This window comes from Polypterus senegalus, chromosome 17, assembly GCF_016835505.1.
Source record: "Polypterus senegalus isolate Bchr_013 chromosome 17, ASM1683550v1, whole genome shotgun sequence".
Taxonomy (NCBI): domain Eukaryota; kingdom Metazoa; phylum Chordata; class Cladistia; order Polypteriformes; family Polypteridae; genus Polypterus; species Polypterus senegalus.
In genome coordinates this window covers 79,889,181-79,908,785 of record NC_053170.1, presented here as the reverse complement: position 1 = coordinate 79,908,785, position 19,605 = coordinate 79,889,181, and the positions used below count along the sequence as shown (strand labels likewise).

The following is a 19,605-nucleotide window of genomic DNA, read 5'->3' as shown; positions in this document are numbered from 1 at the left end:
CCTCCCTCCAGTCAGCAGGGGATGTCGGGTGGAAGAGGACAGAACTGGAGAGAGGACGGGAGGCGGTCGAGAGAAAGGCAGAGAAACTGTGTGGCCTGGATATTGGGGGAATCGGTGCAAGAGGCACTGGGGTTTGTGTGCACGTTAAATTTGCATATAATAGTTGTAAATAAATAGTGTGTGGTGGAATTATGTTGTCTGTCTGCCTGTGTCCGGGTCCCAGTCCACAATGTATATATATGTAGATGTGTATATATATATATATATAGATATGTGTATATGTAGATATGTGTATGTGTAGATATGTATATATGTTTATATGTGTGTGTGTCTGTGTGTGTGTGTGTGGGTGTATATATATATTCATAACAACAATAAAAACAATTACATTGACAATCATGTTACGTTATTTTTAAAATGTTTCCTTTTATTTTTCATATCTTCTTTAACACACTACTTCTCCGCTGCAAAGCGCGGGTATTTTGCTAGTCTGTATATATAATTCACCAAGGGCACGCAAGACAGTGAGCGGAAGCAAGACAGAAAGCCACGCCCACAAACTCTAAGACCATGGAATATGCTCGACAGAGCCCCGCCCACCAACTCTAACCCTCCTCCCACGTCATGGGATACGCATGACAGAGCCCCGCCCGCCAACTGCACCCCTCCTCCTGCGTCCACCATCGCTCTTGAGGCATGTGCACTGACTGCTCATGTGCCCGCACGCAACAACTAACCAAACACAGCCTCATTTGCTTTCGTCTGTGCTACAGTCCACACGAGAGAGACACACACACAGGCGCACGAGAGAGAGACACACACACACAGTATGCCTAAATATGTAAATTAAAATACATTAAGTTAAATAACACATTTGAAGATTAAAAAGCTCTGTTCATCAGCAATGCTGCTAGTTGACAGGCTGAACTGGGACAAGGGCAGCACTGTTATTGCAAAAGGATGGATCAAAACAAAAAAGAGGTTCTCCCAACTCAAATTTAGTCTTTTTCAGATTAGTAATTAACCTTTTCTTTCTTTCATGCATTAACAAGTCAAAAAATGTTCTAAACAGGATTATTGAGGAACATGGTATATTTGCACAAAACCTGGAGTCACTAGGTATTGCCACTCTCATATCAAGGCTCCTGTCAGCATTTAGCAGTTTACTTACAGATTCACATTCAGCACAGTTTCCATGCTCCCATTTTGGAGGATGATTATCTTCCATTCTTGTTGGATTAAATGTGATATTAGGAAATATTTCAAGACATCTGTTGCAAGGAGGCATTGGCAAATAGCCCTCCATTGGTCTCAACTTCAAATCTGCCTGTTCAGAGGAACTTGTTTCCAATGACCGCACTACCTCATTTCCATTTCTCCACAAAGGGTTGTTTTTCATGCGATATGCAGTAGAATGGACATTTGGAGGCAACAGCAGGGGCTTGTTTCCCTTAATGGTAGCAGTAGTTACACCAATAGCCACCTTCTGATTCCATGTCCTCATACATGCCACATCAATGAGGATCTCTCTTTGAACTTTACCTTTGCAGGCAATTGAAGCTCCAAAATACTTTTTGGTTCTGTTATTCGTAATCACATCTTCAAAATAACAATAACTGATGACGCGAGAGGCAAAAGCAAAGTCATTTCCACACATCTGCTCTTCATTTTTCACCCTTGGTATAAGCATTTTCTCATTTAGTCCCCAAAGGCAGTCAAGAATGTCCATTTCTTCATCATGGTTGAAGCTTTCAACAACCTTAATAAAGAATAAAATACATATGTGAATTTGAGTCTAGTTTTTGCTAAACTGTAAGAAAAAAAAGTGTACATTTTTATTTACATTTTTTCAACACCACTGTTCTTAATTACTTTTATTTTGAATACCGTTATAATAAGTACGGTTAAAACCATATTCCAGGAGCGATTATGTTTATTTGCAGTGCACCGGAGGCAGCAGTCTGATATACAAGACAATCAGAAGATCATCCTCACTTTGAACTCCAAATACACTGAACAACTGAATAAAATCTAAAATAGGATTAGCCATGTTGTGAACGGACATGCTGGAAGCTACTACACATGGATAACTGCTTGTTTACTGAGACACACTGGAAAACAGGGGTCTTGTGGTCTCATTTAAATGAGAACTTTTGAAGGGCAGTACATTTTCTTCTAACATCTACATATCATTAAAAATAGAAATAAAAGAGTCATTAATATTAAAAGAAGACTTGTTAGGTACAGTGTTGCATTGGTGTATATACTGCTCTGTGTAATCTAACGTGTTTCAGGGGTCATGGCCGAATTTACACATTTCTATGCCCCAGGCCAAAACACATAATTCTGCTCCCCTAAAAAAGTTGATTTATAATTTTAAATTTATTATGTAATACTTTATTTTTGAAATATATAAGCACTTAATACAATCTTTATAATCTTTGAACTACATTATATTTTAATTCAAAACTACACTACTACACTAATTATGAAATTGTATAACATTAACACCTACAAAAAACTTTCCATCGAATTTCATCAAGTTGTCTGAAATACCTACTAGAATTTCTTCTTTCGCACTTTTGTCCATGAAAAGTCTTTAATTGTTTTATTGAGGTCGACAGATCTTGTTAAATCTGCTTCAATGTAAAGAAGTGCAAGGGCATTCAGCTTATATTGCTGCATTGTAGATCTTAAATGATCCTTGATTCTTTTCAGAGAAGAAAAAGATCTTTCAGCCGAGGAAATTGGCTCTGGCGCGAGGACAAACATTCTTAATAAAATGTCAATGTTTGGATAAACTGTTTGTAGTTCTTTTTCTTGTAGCCACTTGCAAAGTGCTAAAGGGTTTTTAGTCCCAATGTTGCAATCAGTTATGTGAGATTTCATCTTTGAAAATCAAAAGCAGGTTTCTTCCCTCTTCTTCAAATTCAGGAGAAGTCAGCAACCAGAATTTTGTATTAGCACCAAATCTTTCGTCAAACTCTTTGTAAGCAACTGACCTTTTCTCAGGTTCTACTTTAAGGTTGTCAGCTATATGGATGTACATTTAAAACAGCATTTTATATGGCCTTTTCAAAATAATACTGAAAAATTTGTAAATATTTTTTCTGTATATAAGCCCCACCTGACTGCTGCACCCTAGGCCATGGCCTAGGTTTGCCTTATGGGAAATCCAGCCCTGTCAGGGGTTATTCATAGGCTTTAGCACTGCAAAAATATGAATTCATCAGATTAGAAAGAGAATATTTGTTAACATTATTTTTAGTTTTTAAGTATTGTTTAGCCAATAGTAGAATAAGAAGTAGAATATCTGGAGTCTAAATTTTTCTTTAATTGAGGAAGACAAAGATATTAGGAAACACTGTCTGTTGCAAGTAAGGAACAAAGAAATACAGATTTTAAGAAACATAGTAACAAAAGATAACAGTAAACATATTAGATTTACATCATCAAGTTGTACAGGAACGTATGTGTCATTGCCAGTTGTTTGACTATTACATTCAAAATGCCTAATTTTCAAGGAAATTCTCAGTACATGCATTTGACATATGTATGGATCGGTTTATACTTTACACTCAGAACAGGTACATGCACACATTATGGCTGTCACACGTTCTTAGCATTCATTTGATGCATTCTCAGAGCAAGTCCTCAGAAATTAACATGACACGTGCAAGAGTTGTAACAGTACCAGCAAAAAATTGGGGGGCACAGCATGTTCAAGTTTTAACATGATGTCAGAGTCTCTGTTTACTAACAACATGTAACAGCAAGCCGCTTTACAGATCCTACTGGATCAATGTGCGTGCTTCAATGTTTGATGAATGGTTCGATGTGGTGAAGCAAAGTGCTGGCATATAAATGCATTCGTGGTGCTTTTATATTCAAGCGTTGCATATTCCCCATCGTAATGACAGTATACATTTTAAAGGTCTTACATATCATCTTCTATGCCATCATTTTTTTTTTTTGGGGATTTTCACAACATCCTCAGAATGTACAGAAGTATATTTGGGTCACAGGGAAAAAAAAATTAGGGACACAGTGAAAAGGTCTATTTTGTGATTAAAGTAGAAATTTCAGCTTTAATCTCGAAATTTCCACTTTAATCTCGTAGTTTATTTTGTCAATAAAGAGGATCGTCGTAAACGTCATCTTAAAACCGACCCAGTTGTTATCGCTACGTACTTTTGGGGCTTCCTCCTGAACTGACTACAGCAGCTACTATCAACTGCCACACAGAACACTTTAAATGTATGATATTTCAGCTCTCTGTACATTTAGAATCCTTAGTTATACTTTATATCACTTTCATGATGAAATGTGTTAAAGTATGTATATTACATTTTACAGATAAATCGTTAATTTCATTTAAATAATGAATTCTGTTAATAATTACACATGTGGGGGCAGAGCGGAAGCAGAGTGATAGCGCTGCTGCCTCTCAGGGAGTTACGTCTCTGATGCTTCCTGCCTGGAGTTTGTATGTTTTCCTGGTCGCTTTCCAAAGTGTGCTCCGGTTTTCTTCCCAGGACATGCAGGTTTGTGGATTTGGTAATGCTAAAATGATGCTAGTGTATGTGTGTGCTTGTATTCACCTTGCAATGAGCTGATGCCTTGTGCTGGGTACGCCCGATGCGTGCTGGAATGGGCACATCCATCCTTTTCAGAGATATTGTGGCAAGGTGTCCTCAGAATTTAATGGATATTTCAGGCAATTCACAACACAGGGAAGCTAAACGTTTTCTCACCGTGATGATATCTTGCACTGCCATCTGGTGGAATCTTCCAGATTTACGTAAGATTCATGCACAAGTATCAACAGTACACTGCTTGCATAGCAAAAGTTTCTGCAGGAGCACGCATCATGTTGCGTGAAGTATAAACCCAGCCTAAGTCTGAAAAATGAGGCACTATCTATGTCTTTCATGTATTATACTTTTTGTAATGGCTCACATTACAAGTCTTGTGTTGGCACAGTGCATCCCAGCCACAGGGGATGCACAAACCAGTATGTTTCTGGTTGGGAAGGGTTACATCAGGAAGGGCATCTGATGTAAAATTTTGCCAAATCAATATGCGGACAACAATACAAATTTCCATACCAGATCGGTCGGGCCCCGGGTTAACAACAACCACTACCAGTACTGTTAGCCAACAGGAAATTGGGCTATTGTTGGCCGAAGAAGGAGAAGAAGAGGGGGGAGACGTGTCCGGAGGCAGGACGAGAGGAGTAAAGTAAAGAGAGCTGAACTAAGGGTAGGAACTTTGAATGTTGGCAGTATGACTGGTAAGGGGAGAGAGTTAGCAGATATGATTGAGAGAAGGAAGGTTGATATATTGTGTGTGCAAGAGACTAAATGGAAGGGGAGTAAGGCCAGGTGGATCGGAGGTGGATTCAAATTGTTCTATCATGGTGTGAATGGGAGGAGAAATGGAGTAGGAGTTATTCTGAAGGAACAGTATGTCAAGAGTGTTTTGGAGGTGAAAAGAGTGTCAGACAGAGTGATGATTATGAAGCTGGAAATTGGAGGCGTGATGATGAATGTTGTTAGTGCATATGCACCACAAGTTGGGTGTGCAATGGGTGAGAAAGAAGATTTTTGGAGTGAATAGGATGAAATGATGAACAGTGTACCCAAGGGACAGAAAGTGGTGATTGGAGCAGATTTCAATGGATATGATGGTGAAGGTAACAGTGGAAACAAGGAGGTGACGGGTAGGTATGGTGTCAAGGAGAGGAATGAAGAAGGTCAGTGGATAGTGGATTTTGCCAAAAGGATGGACATGGCTGTGGTGAATACATATTTTAAGAAGAGGGAGGAACATAAGGTTATGTACAGGAGTGGAGGAAGATGCCCACAGGTAGATTACATCCTATGCAGAAGAGTTGATCTGAAGGAGATTGAAGACTGCAAAGTGGTGGCAGGGGAAATTGTAGTTAAGCAGCATAGGATGGTTGTCTGTAGGATGACGTTGGAGATCAAGAAGAGGAAGAGAGTGAGGGCAGAGCCAATGATCAAATGGTGGAAGTTGAAAAGGAAGACTGCAAGGTTGAGTTTAGGGAGGAGGTGAGACAGGCACTGGGTGGCAGTTAAGAGTTACCAGACAGTTGGGAAACTACAGCAGATGTAGTAAGGGTGACAACAATAAGGGTGCTTGACATGGCATCTGGAAAGAGGAAGGAGGAAAAGGAAACCTGGTGGTGGAATGAGGAAATACAGGAGAGTATACAGAGGAAGACAATGGCAAAGAAGAAGTGGGATGATCAGAGAGCTGCAGAAAGTAGACAAGAGTACAAGGAGATAAGGCGCAAGGTGAAGAGAGAGGTGGCGAAGGCTAAAGAAAAGGCTTATGATGAGTTGTATGACAGGTTGGACACTAAGGAGGGAGAAAAGGACCTGTAGCGATTGGCTAAACAGAGGGACTGAGCTGGGAAAGATGTGCAGCAGGTTAGGGTGATAAAGGATAAAGATGGAAACATACTCACAAGCAAGGAGAATGTGTTGAGCAGATGGAAAGAGTACTTTGAGAGGCTGATGAATGAAAAGAACGAGAGAGAGAAGAGGTTGGATGATTTGGAGATAGTGAATCAGGAAGTGCAACGGATTAGCAAGGAGGAAGTAATGACAGCTATGGAGAGGATGAAAAATGGAAAGGCCGTTGGTCCAGATGACATACCTATGGAAGCATGGAGGTGTTTAGGAGAGATGGCAGTGGCGTTTTTAACCAGATTGTTTAATGGAATCTTGGAAAGTGAAAGGATGCCTGAGGAGTGGAGAAGAAGTGTACTGGTGCCGATATTTAAGAATAAGGGGGATGTGCAGGACTGCAGTAACTACAGGGGAATAAAATTGATGAGCCACAGCATGAAGTTATGGGAAAGAGTAGTGGAAGCTAGGTTAAGAAGTGAGGTGATGATTAGTGAGCAGCAGTATGGTTTCATGCCAAGAAAGAGCACCACAGATGCAATGTTTGCTCTGAGGATGTTGATGGAGAAGTTTAGAGAAGGCCAGAAGGAGTTGCATTGTGTCTTTGTGGACTTGGAGAAAGCATATGACAGGGTGCCTCGAGAGGAGCTGTGCTGTTGTATGAGGAAATCGGGAGTGGGAGAGAAGTACGTAACAGTTGTACAGGATATGTATGAGGTGAAGTGTGACAGTGGTGAGGTCTGTGGTAGGAGTGACGGATGCATTCAAGTTGGAGGTGAGATTACATCAGGGATTGGCTCTGAGCCCTTTCTTATTTGCAATGGTGATGGACAGGTTGACAGACGAGATTAGACAGGACTCCCCGTGGACTATGATGTTTGCTGATGACATTGTGATCTGTAGTTACAGCAGGGAGCAGGTTGAGGAGACCCTGGAGAGGTGGAGATATGCTCTAAAGAGGAAAGGAATGAAGGTCAGTAGGAACAAGACAGAATACATGTGTGTAAATAAGAGAGAGGTCAGTGGAATGGTGAGGATGCAGGGAATAGAGTTGACGAAGGTGGATGAGTTTAAATACTTGGGATCAACAGTACAGAGTAATGGGGGTTGTGGAAGAGAGGTGAAAAAGAGAGTGCAGGCAGGGTGTAATGGGTGGAGAAGAGTGTCAGGAGTAATTTGTGACAAGACAGGTATCAGCAAGAGTGAAAGGGAAGGTCTACAGGACAGTACTGAGTTAATGTTAATGCTATGTTATATGGGTTGGAGATGGTGGCACTGATCAGAAAGCAGGAGACAGAGCTGGAGGTGGCAGAGTTAAAGATGCTAAGATTTGCACTGGGTGTGACGAGGATGGATAGGATTAGAAATGAGTACATTAGAGGATCAGCTCAAGTTGGACGGTTGGGAGACAAAGTCAGAGAGGCGAGATTGTGTTGGTTTGGACATGTGCAGAGGAGAGATGCTGAGTATATTTGGAGAAGGATAGAGCTGCCAGGGAAGAGGAAAAGAGGAAGGCCTAAGCAAAGGTTTATAGATGTGGTGGGAGAGGACATGCAGGTGATGGGTGTAACAGAGCAAGATGCAGAGGACAGAAAGATATGGAAAAAGATGATCCGCTGTGGCAACCCCTAACGGGAGCAGCCAAAAGAAGAAGAAGTGTTGGCACAGTGCAAAAAATCTTGCCATGGATGGGTGGTAATGTTAGCAGTGATATATGATCATTGGAAGGACTCCCTGGCAAGTGGTGGCTGCCCTTGTTTCCAATACGGCATTCCCCAGCCACCTGCACTCTGCATCCGTCTCAGCTTGTGTTGCACTTTTGGGTGGAGGATTCCTTTCATTCAAAACATTGTACAGAAACTGCACATAACAAGGATTGCCTGTAATAAAGTCAGCAACTACTTTCACAGTTTGGCCAGGGCTCTATCCTTGGCTTTAGGTTCTTTTTTATGTTTGTGTTTTGTTATTTTGTCCTTTTTTATGGATTTTATGCTATATGTTTCTAAATATACTTGTTTGTCTTAAATGTCTTTTGTATCATTAATCATTTTGTGTTTTTCTTTTTGTTACCTTATGGTTATCATGCTCATTATGTTCTTTGCGCTTTGTATAATTGAGCCCAGGGGTGGCCTATATAAGGACTGAAATGCCTTAGCCTTATACTGGGGCATTATCTTTGTGTTGTTCAGTTCTATTTTTACATTTTGCAGGTTCTCAATTTGATCCTTTGCTTTATGGATGTGGATTGTTAATTTTGGAGGCAACATTATTCTCATTTTTAACTTCTTGTTTAGATTGTTGATTATTATTAAACTAGCAACTTGCCGCGCACTACGCTGCACGTTGGATGACCACAGTTGAAGGACTCAATCGTAAGGACCTCTCGTCGGGTGTCCAAGTTTCCATCCAGTTTTTTGCGACTTTTTGTTATCGACAAACAGAATATACATAAAAAAAATTTGCGAAATTTGCTGTCTCCAGCCTGTTTCCATCCAACTGGCTTTGTATCGATAAAATGGTGTGCATGATGACGTCATGCCCTCCAAAACGAACTGTCATATAAGTTTTGTTGTATCGCGAAAAAAAAATCTGCCCTTGAGCCGTTTCCATAAATAATTTTGTGTATGTCGTAAATTATCTACCTTTTGTTTTCCACGTTACACCCCCTCCACTAAAGAAAGAAACAAAAAAATGAAGAGATTATTCAGACAGTTTTTTGAAATTTGCCAGCTTACTGTTATTTCAGTATCACAAATAATTGGAATTGTACATAATATCCAAAGACAACAGCAGAATGAAGCAGTTGCTTGTCTGATAGCCCTAGAGCTCGAAGAAAGTACCCCAGTGTGACGAAACCCAAGGGTATGGGAGAGACAACAGAATAAGACCTTCTGGGAGGAGGTGGTGGGGAGACACTTCACAGAAAATCTCTGGCTGCAACATTTTAGAATGACACGGACGACGTGTGAGATGTTGTGTGGATTCATCAGTCCTGATGTTGCGCCCATCACAGGTTGTCACTGACCACCGGTTCCAACCCCAAAGCGGATTGCCATTGCCCTTTACAAGCTGGCAACCTGCGCCGAGTATAGAGTAGTTGGAGAATCTTTCGGGGTTAGTAAAACTACCGTCCATCGATGTGTATATGCTGTGTGCACCGCTATTAAAGAAAAATAAATGCGGCGTTATATCAGACTTCCGACTGTAGCGGAGGCCAATGAAATTGCATACCGCAATTCCTTGGTGCATCTTGTGCCACAGATTTACGGTGCGCTGGATGGCACGCATGTGCCTATTCTTCCCCCGACGGAAGGCTACCACGATTACATTAATCGCAAAGGGTGGCCATCTATTGTTCTCCAGGCCCTTGTTGATGACAGGTGCATGAAACGAGACATTTGAGTTGGCACTCTTGGATGTGCCCATGATGCAGCTGTGTTTGCAGCATCGGATCTGTACAGGTGAGCCTACCTTTCAACATCCCTTCTCAGTGCGATAACAACTGAATTAGTACTGTAACCTGCTTCCCTTATGGGTTTTAATTAAAACTGAAATTTGAATTAATACCAAATAATGATGTTTAATCAAAAAAAACTAAAGTTAATATTAATGAGAGAATTTGTCATATATGCTAAAACATCTGCCATTTAATAATAAGAAAAAAAAGTTTAGATAATGAAACACACGGTTTATTAAATATTTTGACTGGCACAGTAAATTACCTTTGCGGTTTTTGTAGTATTTAGACATCCTGAGAGACACCCCCAGGCTACAGTTGATGTGGAGGGAGTTCAGGTACCCCTTTTAGTAGCAGGAGACCCAGCCTATCCGCTACTGCATTGGCTCATCACGAGAAATAACGAGTCTCTTCATCAGACCATGCGAACCGCTCCGCTATTCTCGTTTTGATTGCACGTGATGAAAATGTATCATGTGACACATTTATTTGCGTTAAAGCCCTTTTACACAAAAAGTGTTTCCAATGTAGTTTTTGCGACATCTGAAGTATCGATATGGAATTTATGCGCTAAAGTTAAACGGAAAAATATTATGTCGACATGTACAACATTTTATCGATAATTAGCATTTCCATCAGCTAAAATTTGAAGCGCTAAATATTTTTTCGCAAAAACTCCATTGGAAACCTGGTTGGCACGCTTTTGCCTCTTTCTTTCGCGATCACGGCGTAATCTGTCTTCTCTCTCTGGAAGGGTTTCAGTTGCCTTTCGTTGTGCGGCAGAAACGCATCGTTGAGCTAATCTGTGTGAATGTGAGTGTCTGTTTTTTGCGAACGACTGTCATGCCTTTGCCTCTTTGCTTGGTGATCACGCTGTAATGTGTCCTCTCTCGCAGCAGCAGGTTTAGTTGTGTTTCGTTTCGGCATTGTTCGGTAAGGTCTCCTCCATATAAATGCACATGGGTAGGTGAAGACAGAAAGGCATAAAGGCCATAGTGAAACACACAAATTGGTGACCAGGGGAACCATCCAACTCGGATGCAGGGCTCGAAATACTCAAGTGCACATGTTATTTATAATGTAATTTTTTTCTATGAACTTCCCCAAAAGAGTTGATCCCTGTAAATAGTTAATAGTATATGAACAATATAATCTGTTGTAGTACGGGCATTAATTAGCGTCACACCACATAACCTGTATACACCACGTGTTTGGCTGTAATGCCAGAAGCGCGGTGGACCCTGTAAGGGTAGGTTGTGGTTTCTGTTTCTTTCGTGATTTTTTAATTTCATTTTATTGAATTTTTAATAGGCAGAGGGGAGAAGACGTTAATGTGACGCTCTGTCTATTGCTTTACTTTTGTTTTGAAAAGATTTTCCGGAACAGGAAAAATAAAAGCAAAGGGGAAAGAACGTAAGCAGGAATTCTGAGAGGGGACGGACTGGGGCTTTTCTACGAGGCGGCTATACATCCAAAAGGAATGCGGTCCCGGACACAGACACGGAAACCGCACTGGGCTTTTATTATATAGACTAGCAATTTGCAGCGCACTACGCTGCGCGTTGGATGACCACAGTTGAAGGACTCCCTGTTTAAACGTGGCTGCCAGTCGTGAACTGGGTCCTTCATCGCACCACATTTATGTCTGTGAGTGGTGAGTGTTAGTTTGAGAGCGTTCACTCGGAGTTTCTTGCGAGACAGTATGTTTCTGTATATTACGGTTGTTTTGCAATCGTTAGGACCTGTCGTCGGGTGTCTCATTGGCATGCTTTTGCCTCTTTCTTTCGCGATCACGGCATAATCTGTCTTCTCTCTCTGGAAGGGTTTCAGTTGCCTTTCGCTGCGGCAGAAACGCGTCGTTGAGCTAATCTGTGTGAATGCTGAGTGTCTGTTTTTTGCGAGCGACTGTCACGCCTTTGCCTCTTTGCTTCGTGATCACATTGTAATGTGTCCTTACTCGCAGCAGCAGGTTCAGTTGCGTTTCGTTTCGGCATTGTTCCGTAAGGTCTCCTCCGTACAAGTGCACATGGGTAGCTGAAGACGGAAAGGCATAATGGGTATAGTGAAACACACGAATTGGTGACCAGGGGAAACATCCGACTCAGACGTGGGGCTCGAAATACTCAAGTTCACATGTTATTTATAATTTAATTTTGCCCAAAAGAGTTGATCCCTGTAAATAGCTAATAGTATATGAATCACATAATCTGTTGTAGTACGGGCGTTAATTAGCGTCACACCTCATAACCTGCATACACCACGTGTTCGGCTATAACGCCAGAAGCGCGGTGGACGCTGTAAGGGTAGTTTGTGGTTTCTGTTTCTTTCGTGATTTTTTTATTTCATTTTATTGATTATTTAATCGACAGAGGGGAGAAAACGTTAATTTGACGCTCTGTCTATTTTATTACTTCTGTTTTGAAAAGATTTTGGGGAACAGGAAAAATAAAAGCAAAAGGGAAAGAACGGAGCGGGGTAAGCAGGAATTCTGAGAGGGGACGGACTGGGGCTTTTCTACGGGCGGCTATACAGCCAAAAGGAACGCGGACCCGGACCCGGACACCGCTGGGCTTTTATTATATAGATAATCTTATTATTATAATAGGGAATATTTTGTTTTTTGAGCTTGGTGTTTTTATAGTTCACCACTAACTTTTACATTGTGTACACTTGGGTGTAGTACTGTGTATATTTTCTAACTCATTCGTAAGCACCCATAAATGTCTGATTATGGAGTTTCACACATAAGTTACAGAATGGTTCAAGAGGAAATCGTGATGCATCTAAGAATTGATTTTACCCCTCAACTCCTAATACACAAGTAGCCTTTTAGCCATTATGTAAGATATACCTGGAATTTACATTATATTCTAAATGTGCCTCTCTCTCTTTCTCTCTCTCTCTATATATATATATACAGGTATATATATATATATATATATATATTGTCACACACGAGCAATTAGGGGGCAGCTAAAGGACCCGACAAGCCGCGTGAAACCACAAGACTAAGACATGTTAACACCGCTCTCTTTATTTTAACAGGAAAGACAAACAACAAAAACCCAAGGCACCTTGAATTTTTGTCAAAAGCCTCGTCCAGATTCCGAGCCTCTTCCCTATTAAAACCCCCTGATGATGTCACCTCCAGTCACTTACAGATAACGTCACCACCATCCCAAGATCCTCCACATCATTCTCCCAGCATTCCTACTTACGTTCTCCATCACAAAAATTCTTCCATGTTACTACCATTCTCTGTCAATTGTATGTTGCAAAACTGATTGTTACAGAGAACTCTCAAGTTCTTACTGTGGTTTACAGTATATGGGAACAAAATCCCCAACCCTTAAACTGTGTTTCTGTGTTTTCTTCAAAATATATATATATATATATTGTGAAGGGTGGCCGGGCCCCAAGCCAGTCCGGGATGCCTCTTCAACACTAGATCCAGAGGAGCAGCCATGGGATGCACTCTATGTCCCCCGGAACGCATGTTGGCAGCCCTCCTGGGTTACATCGGGGTCACAGGTGTGGGACTTCAGGGCACGCGGCAGGGGCCACAGGCAAGCTCCTGAAGACACTGCGTTAAACAGAAGTCAGCCGCCAAACGCTGCCACGCTAACCAGCACCACGGGTTGCAGCTGGAGGTAGGTGATGGGCCCAAGGGTGAAGGGCCTTGGGAAGGGTTTTCCACGTTCCTCCCTGAAGAAGGTAAAGGGGGAGAGGGTGTGTGTCAGTTGCCCGCTGAGGAAGGTTGGCTGGCAGGGGCGACGAACCTTCTCCCCAAACCTCGGGATTACCCGTAGGGGCCTGCGGAGATCGTATTAACTTTTCTTGGGCCGCACTTGAGGATGAACTTTTCCTCCTGCCCTGGCAGTCCTTGGTTAAGGTTTTTCAGGTCCTGCAGGAGACGAAGGAGGGATTGGACAAGAAACTCGGCGCCTTGTTAGGAGCCATCACCGAGTGGCTTCACACACATGGTGCATCATCCTCCAGCCTGCAGGACACAGCGGTACAGGTGAGACCTGTACCGTATAGGAAAAGGGGTGGGGGAGGGGGCGGTAGCGCAGCGGCCACGGTGATGATCAGTACTGCTTGCCAGGCTGCTCCGCCCACTACAAAAGACGCTTCCTGTGATAACCGACAGGGTGGCAGCGGAGTGTATGGGGAGACAGCTGGTGGACGTCAGCTGTCAAACAACCTCACCACGACTGCCAGTGCCGGTCTCGCGGCCTGTCTAAAGAGGTGCAGATGGCACAGGGTCTCCCTTCTTCCCATAAGGGGACCCAGACCATTAGTGCACCGCAAAGGAAGAGGAGGTCCTAGAGAAAGAAACAGGATCCTCCTGACAGCATGCAGCGTAAGTCCGTCAGCGTGAGGGCATGGGAGGGCTACGCTGCTGAGGGGCGGAGACGCCATGAACCCTCAGCAAAGGGCAAAGGGGCAGGGATTTCCTGCCTGCTTCCGTTCCCACAACGGTCGAGCTGGAGGGGGTCGGCCGTGCTACAACTGTCTGGAGGTGTTGACCAGAGAGGACGTCTGAGTGACAGAGACGTCGGGGCAGCACCCCCAGACCTGTTAATTATATTTCCACAGGACAGAGCCATGGATACAAGAAAGCTGACTCCCTTTCCTGGAGAGGACCAGCCCTCGCAGGACGTGCTGATTAGCCGAGAGGGACAGTGTAACGGGTGGCTGGGTCCCATGCCCGGCCGGGACACCCCTTCAAAACTAGATCTGGGGGAGCAACCATGGGATACACTCTACGTCCCCCGGAATGCTTGGTGGCAACCCTTCTGGGTTACATCGGGGCCACAGGTGTGGGACTTCAGGATCTGTTAGGCTCCAAGGCCACCACCCGGAGGAGCTGCATGGCTTAACAAGACTCTGTGGGCTGGAATGCAGCCACACCCAGAAGTGCAGCCTAATTAGGTCAATTACCACCTGGAGCACTTCCTAGAGGGCTACAAAAAGAGCCTGCAGCCACTATTCAGGAGCCAGAATCGGGAGGAAGAGGATGAGGTTGCCTGGGAGGAGTGGTGCCGCCAGAAGGGCATACTTGTGGTGATTAGTTGTGCTTTATTTCAAGTGCTTTTGGAACTGTGTTGTGGCTGGAGGGATTACGGGGAAGACGTGCCCTCCAGCTGAAGAAAATAAAGCCTGTGTTGTTATTTGTACACGTGCCTTTGGGTCAGTCTGTGCCGGGTCAGGCGCAACATAGTGCCTTTATCACTATATATATAAACTGTATATATATATATATATATATATATCTATACTAATAAAAGGCAAAACCCTCACTGACTGACTCACTCACTCACTGACTCACTCATCACTGTAGGTAGAAAGGTGAAATTTGGCAGGCTCATTCCTTACAGCTTACTTACAAAAATTAGGCAGGTTTCATTTCGAAATTCTACGCATAACAGTCATAACTGGAACCTACTTATGTACATATATACCGGCCATAGCGGGCAGCTCGGTCGCCGTGTGAGGCAGTGTTGCGTCCCTCATCGTCACGCCTCCCACGTAATTGAGTGCTTACCCATATAAGGCCGTCCGCCAGCAGCAATCCAATAGAAACACTCTGCCGCTAAATATCGCATGAGATAGCACAAGCACAGCCGAGAACCTTCGATGCATGTACTCCGAGCGGCTCACGTGAACTGACTGTGAACGCAGTACGCAGACAAAAAGCAAAAGCTCCAAAGAGCGCTGAACAAAAAAACGCATGACACAATTGAGAAGGCAGCAAAAGAATATGAAGCATGTGACACATACAAGCATATGCATAAGCACAGCTACCGCGGAAAAAGTCAATGTCCAGCTAAAGGAAGACATTGTATAAAAAACCCGTGCATGCAGTGTGTGATGTCTCAAATAAAGAGGAATATGAGCTGTTTATTGATGCAGTAAGAAAGGAATCGATGAATGAAACCTGTTATCTTTACAACGGTTGACAAACACGGAGTGTAACTTGAACACAACACATCCTCCTAATACAAACCTGATTGAAAGAAATAATGATAATCAAATCCTTGATGACAGCAACACTCATAACAGTCACAAAACAATTACATTGACAATCATGTTAAGTTATTTTTAAAATGTTCCCTTTTCTTTTTCATAACTTAATACACTACTTCTCCGCTGCGAAGCGTGGGTATTTTGCTATATCTATATATACGAGGGGAAGTCAAAAAGTAAAAGGACATTTGAGAAAAGGGGCATTTATTCTAATGATAGAAATGTGAAACATACCTTATTTTTCTACATAACCTCTCTGGACTCCAATGCACTTTTCCCAACGTTTTACAAGTTTTTTGATTCCGTCGGAAAAGTTTTTCGGTTGCATCTGCAACCAATTTTGCACCACATCAATGACATCTTCATCACTTGCAAATTTTCTTCCCCTTAGCGCTTCCTTTAGTTTCCAAACCTTGCTTGCAGCCTTACTTTCCGGTTCGTGATGATGAACCCAAGTTTCATCTACAGTAACGATTTGCTGTAAAAATCCATTTCCCTCACCACGATAACGGGCCAAACGAGGCAAACAAAAAGCGAATCACTGCCCTCATTTCCTCCTTGATGCAGATCGACAATGGAGCTGTCAAGTTTATCGGTCTGTTACACTCCAACGAATAACGCGGGAATAAGAGTTACACGTTGTATAGAAGTATATATATATATAAACACAGTGGGTACGGAAAGTATTCCGACCCCCTTCAATTTTTCACTCTTTGTTATATTGCAGCCATTTGCTAAAACATTTAAATTAATTTTTCCCTCATTAATGTACACACAGCACCCCATATTGACAGACAAAAAAAGAATTTTTGAAATTGTTGCAGATTTATTAAAAAGTAAAACTGAAATATCACATGGTCCTAAGTATTCAGACCCTTTGCTCAGTATTTAGTAGAAGCACCCTTTTGAGCTAATACAGCCATGAGTCTTCTTGGGAAAGATGCAACAAGTTTTTCACACCTGGATTTGGGGATCCTCTGCCATTCCTCCTTGCAGATCCTCTCCAGTTCTGTCAAGTTGGATGGTAAACGTTGGTGGATAGCCATTTTTAGGTCTCTCCAGAGATGCTCAATCGGGTTTAAGTCAGGCCTCTGGCTGGGCCATTCAATAACAGTCACAGAGTTGTTGTGAAGCCACTCCTTCGTTATTTTAGCTGTGTGCTTAGGGTCATTGTCTTGTTGGAAGGTAAACCTTCTGAGGTCCTTAGCACTCTGGAGAAGGTTTTTGTCCAGGATATCCCTGTACTTGGCCGCATTCATCTTTCCCTTGATTGCAACCAGTCGTCCTGTCCCTGCAGCTGAAAAACACCCCACAGCATGATGCTGCCACCGCCATGCTTCACTGTGGGGACTGTATTGGACAAGTGATGAGCAGTGCCTGGTTGTCTCCACACATACCGTTTAGAATTAAGGGCAAAAAGCTGAAATTCAGCAGAATTGAACATCTAGGGCAGTAGGTATCCACTATGAAAAGACACTTTGATATATCAATATTTAGGGGTAAAAATCCTATACAATAGAAAAACTATTTACCCCAAAAGCTCAAAAATACTTTTATTGGTTTGGTTAAAATATGGTGACATTGTACAAAAATGAAAATAAGCCAACAAGTCTTTTTATTATTTTTTTTACCTATTTATATTTCTTGTTAATAACGCACCTGAAAATGAGGCATGTTGGTTTATGCAAATGAAGACCATCTGCAGAAGCAAAGTGAAAGGAGGAAAGTTGGGTGAAGTTCAAGGAACATATGTTTAGCAAATGTTTGCCAGGCACTGTTTCTATGAGCATAGTCAATTTTACACAACTGATCTAGTAAGACAGCTATTAAATATATACTGTATCACCCTCCCTTTATCTTTCCTGCAAACCTTGTTAAAATGCTGACATGGCAACTACAATTTTCATCAGCCAGTTCACTGTTCCAGAAGATTTCATCAGCACTCACAAAGTTTAAATATGAGCATCACTAAAACCAGCATGTCATCAAAGTTTTTTTTCCTTAACCACTTTATGATAACGATTTAATTGTCTCACTTGGCACCCAGTTTTACCTATTTAAGTTCCTTGACGAGCCACAAACAGCATCTGAAAAGCAGGGTGGTTTCTCCCTTTGTGAATCAAGTACAACTATAAGACTACAGTATAACGAGGGAGGTCCCCATAGTAAAATGAGCGCATTAGAAACAGGGAAGAAAAAAACTTCAGTGTGTCACAACAACTCTGTACCTGAAACATTTTTTTTTTCCCTCCAAGTGTGTTTGCAACCCAAAGCCAGATATTTGTGACGCACCGGTGGGAACCTATCCAATCCAGTGGTTGAGAAACACTGTCCTAGAGTACTTCATTTTACCTCATCTTGAATTGTTTTTAGACATATTGCATTTACAAAAGATACTTTTTCCTGTTTATCTGGACCCTGTGTTGTGTTTGTTTCTACACCCCCTCCCAAAAAAACTTAAACTCCCAAACCCAAATACCATTTAGTAAGTTTCATTATTGCAAACTTGCATGTGAAGCATAACATATTCAAAATGAATCTAAACTGTGTTGCTTATCATTATTGATTATTGTTATATTTAATAATCTACAAAGCGAGATTTGGCCAACTGGACAACGGTGGCATGATGCTCTTGGACAAGCACACACTTTATTGTACTATGTCTATCATATGTGACAATAATCTGAGATAAACTGAGTACTGTATACCACATTTTTTTTATCAGTGCATACATAGCCTTGTGTTTCAGAAAAAGTCAACACTGTTGCCCATCTGCATATTAATATCATAATACCAATATATGATCAGCATTAAGCACTTTTTGAAGATTAAAAAAGAAGGAAATAAAAAATGAAAAACATAAAACACAGCAAATTAACGGATGGAGCCAAGCCATGACTGAACAGAATGAAGCACGATTTCTTTTGATGGAGAATCTGTTTTTAAGCATGGGTTAAGAAGAGAACAGGGCAGTGCATTTAAGTGAGTAAAAGAAAGTAGTAACTTTTTTTTCCTTTTTTTTGTTGGTCAACATTTATTCTAACCCACTGCATGCTAATGCAGAACTAATTTTAGGTTGTAATGACTAAGAAGAGTTGTGATTTTGAGCAGTTTTGAGCTTTAAATGAATCACCTTTAAATTACATTAGTAGCATACCACTATTGGTGATGTTCTTAAACAAATAGTTTTGTTGCAGTCTCTTTCACACCAACACCACCAAGGACTGTAGCATGTTCTACAAAGAGTATCTCAAGTGAACTAAAAATATTAGCCCCGGTTTAAAAAAAAAAATGTAGTTGGCCCTCTGTATCTGCAGGTTCCGCATTTGCAAATTCAACCAATTGTGAATCAATAAAAAAAGAAAAATCCAGAAAGCACTCTGGTGCTACTCTGTAAATCAATCAATTCCATTCTCTGGCAATCGCTGACTTTATATAAGAAAAGCTCTTTCTCAGTTAAAGACATTGTCTGAAAACAGCTTGGACATACACATACTGCCTATAGGTAATCAGTATAATGTAAATTAAATAGTAATATTTCAACCAACAAAACTGTTATTATTGACAGAAATACACATGCTCATAGCCGCAAGTGCTGCCCTACGTTTCTTTAAACAAAAGCCATTCAGTCGACAATCCCAACTGTAAGGCTCTACAAGGCCCTTGGCCTCACATTGTGTGCAC

The 19,605-nt window shown here is 41.8% G+C and overlaps 1 protein-coding gene across 1 annotated transcript in view; it reads right to left on the bottom strand.

Annotated features, from left to right (window-relative positions):
• Positions 1-792: 792 nt before the first annotated feature.
• Positions 793-19,605, bottom strand: part of LOC120517826 — a 60,431-nt gene continuing 41,618 nt past the window's right edge. Inside the window, exon 8 of the mRNA XM_039740324.1 lies at positions 793-1,759. Coding sequence (XP_039596258.1) covers positions 911-1,759 — 849 coding nt within the window. The 3' untranslated portion in view covers positions 793-910. The remainder of the gene's footprint in view (positions 1,760-19,605) is intronic.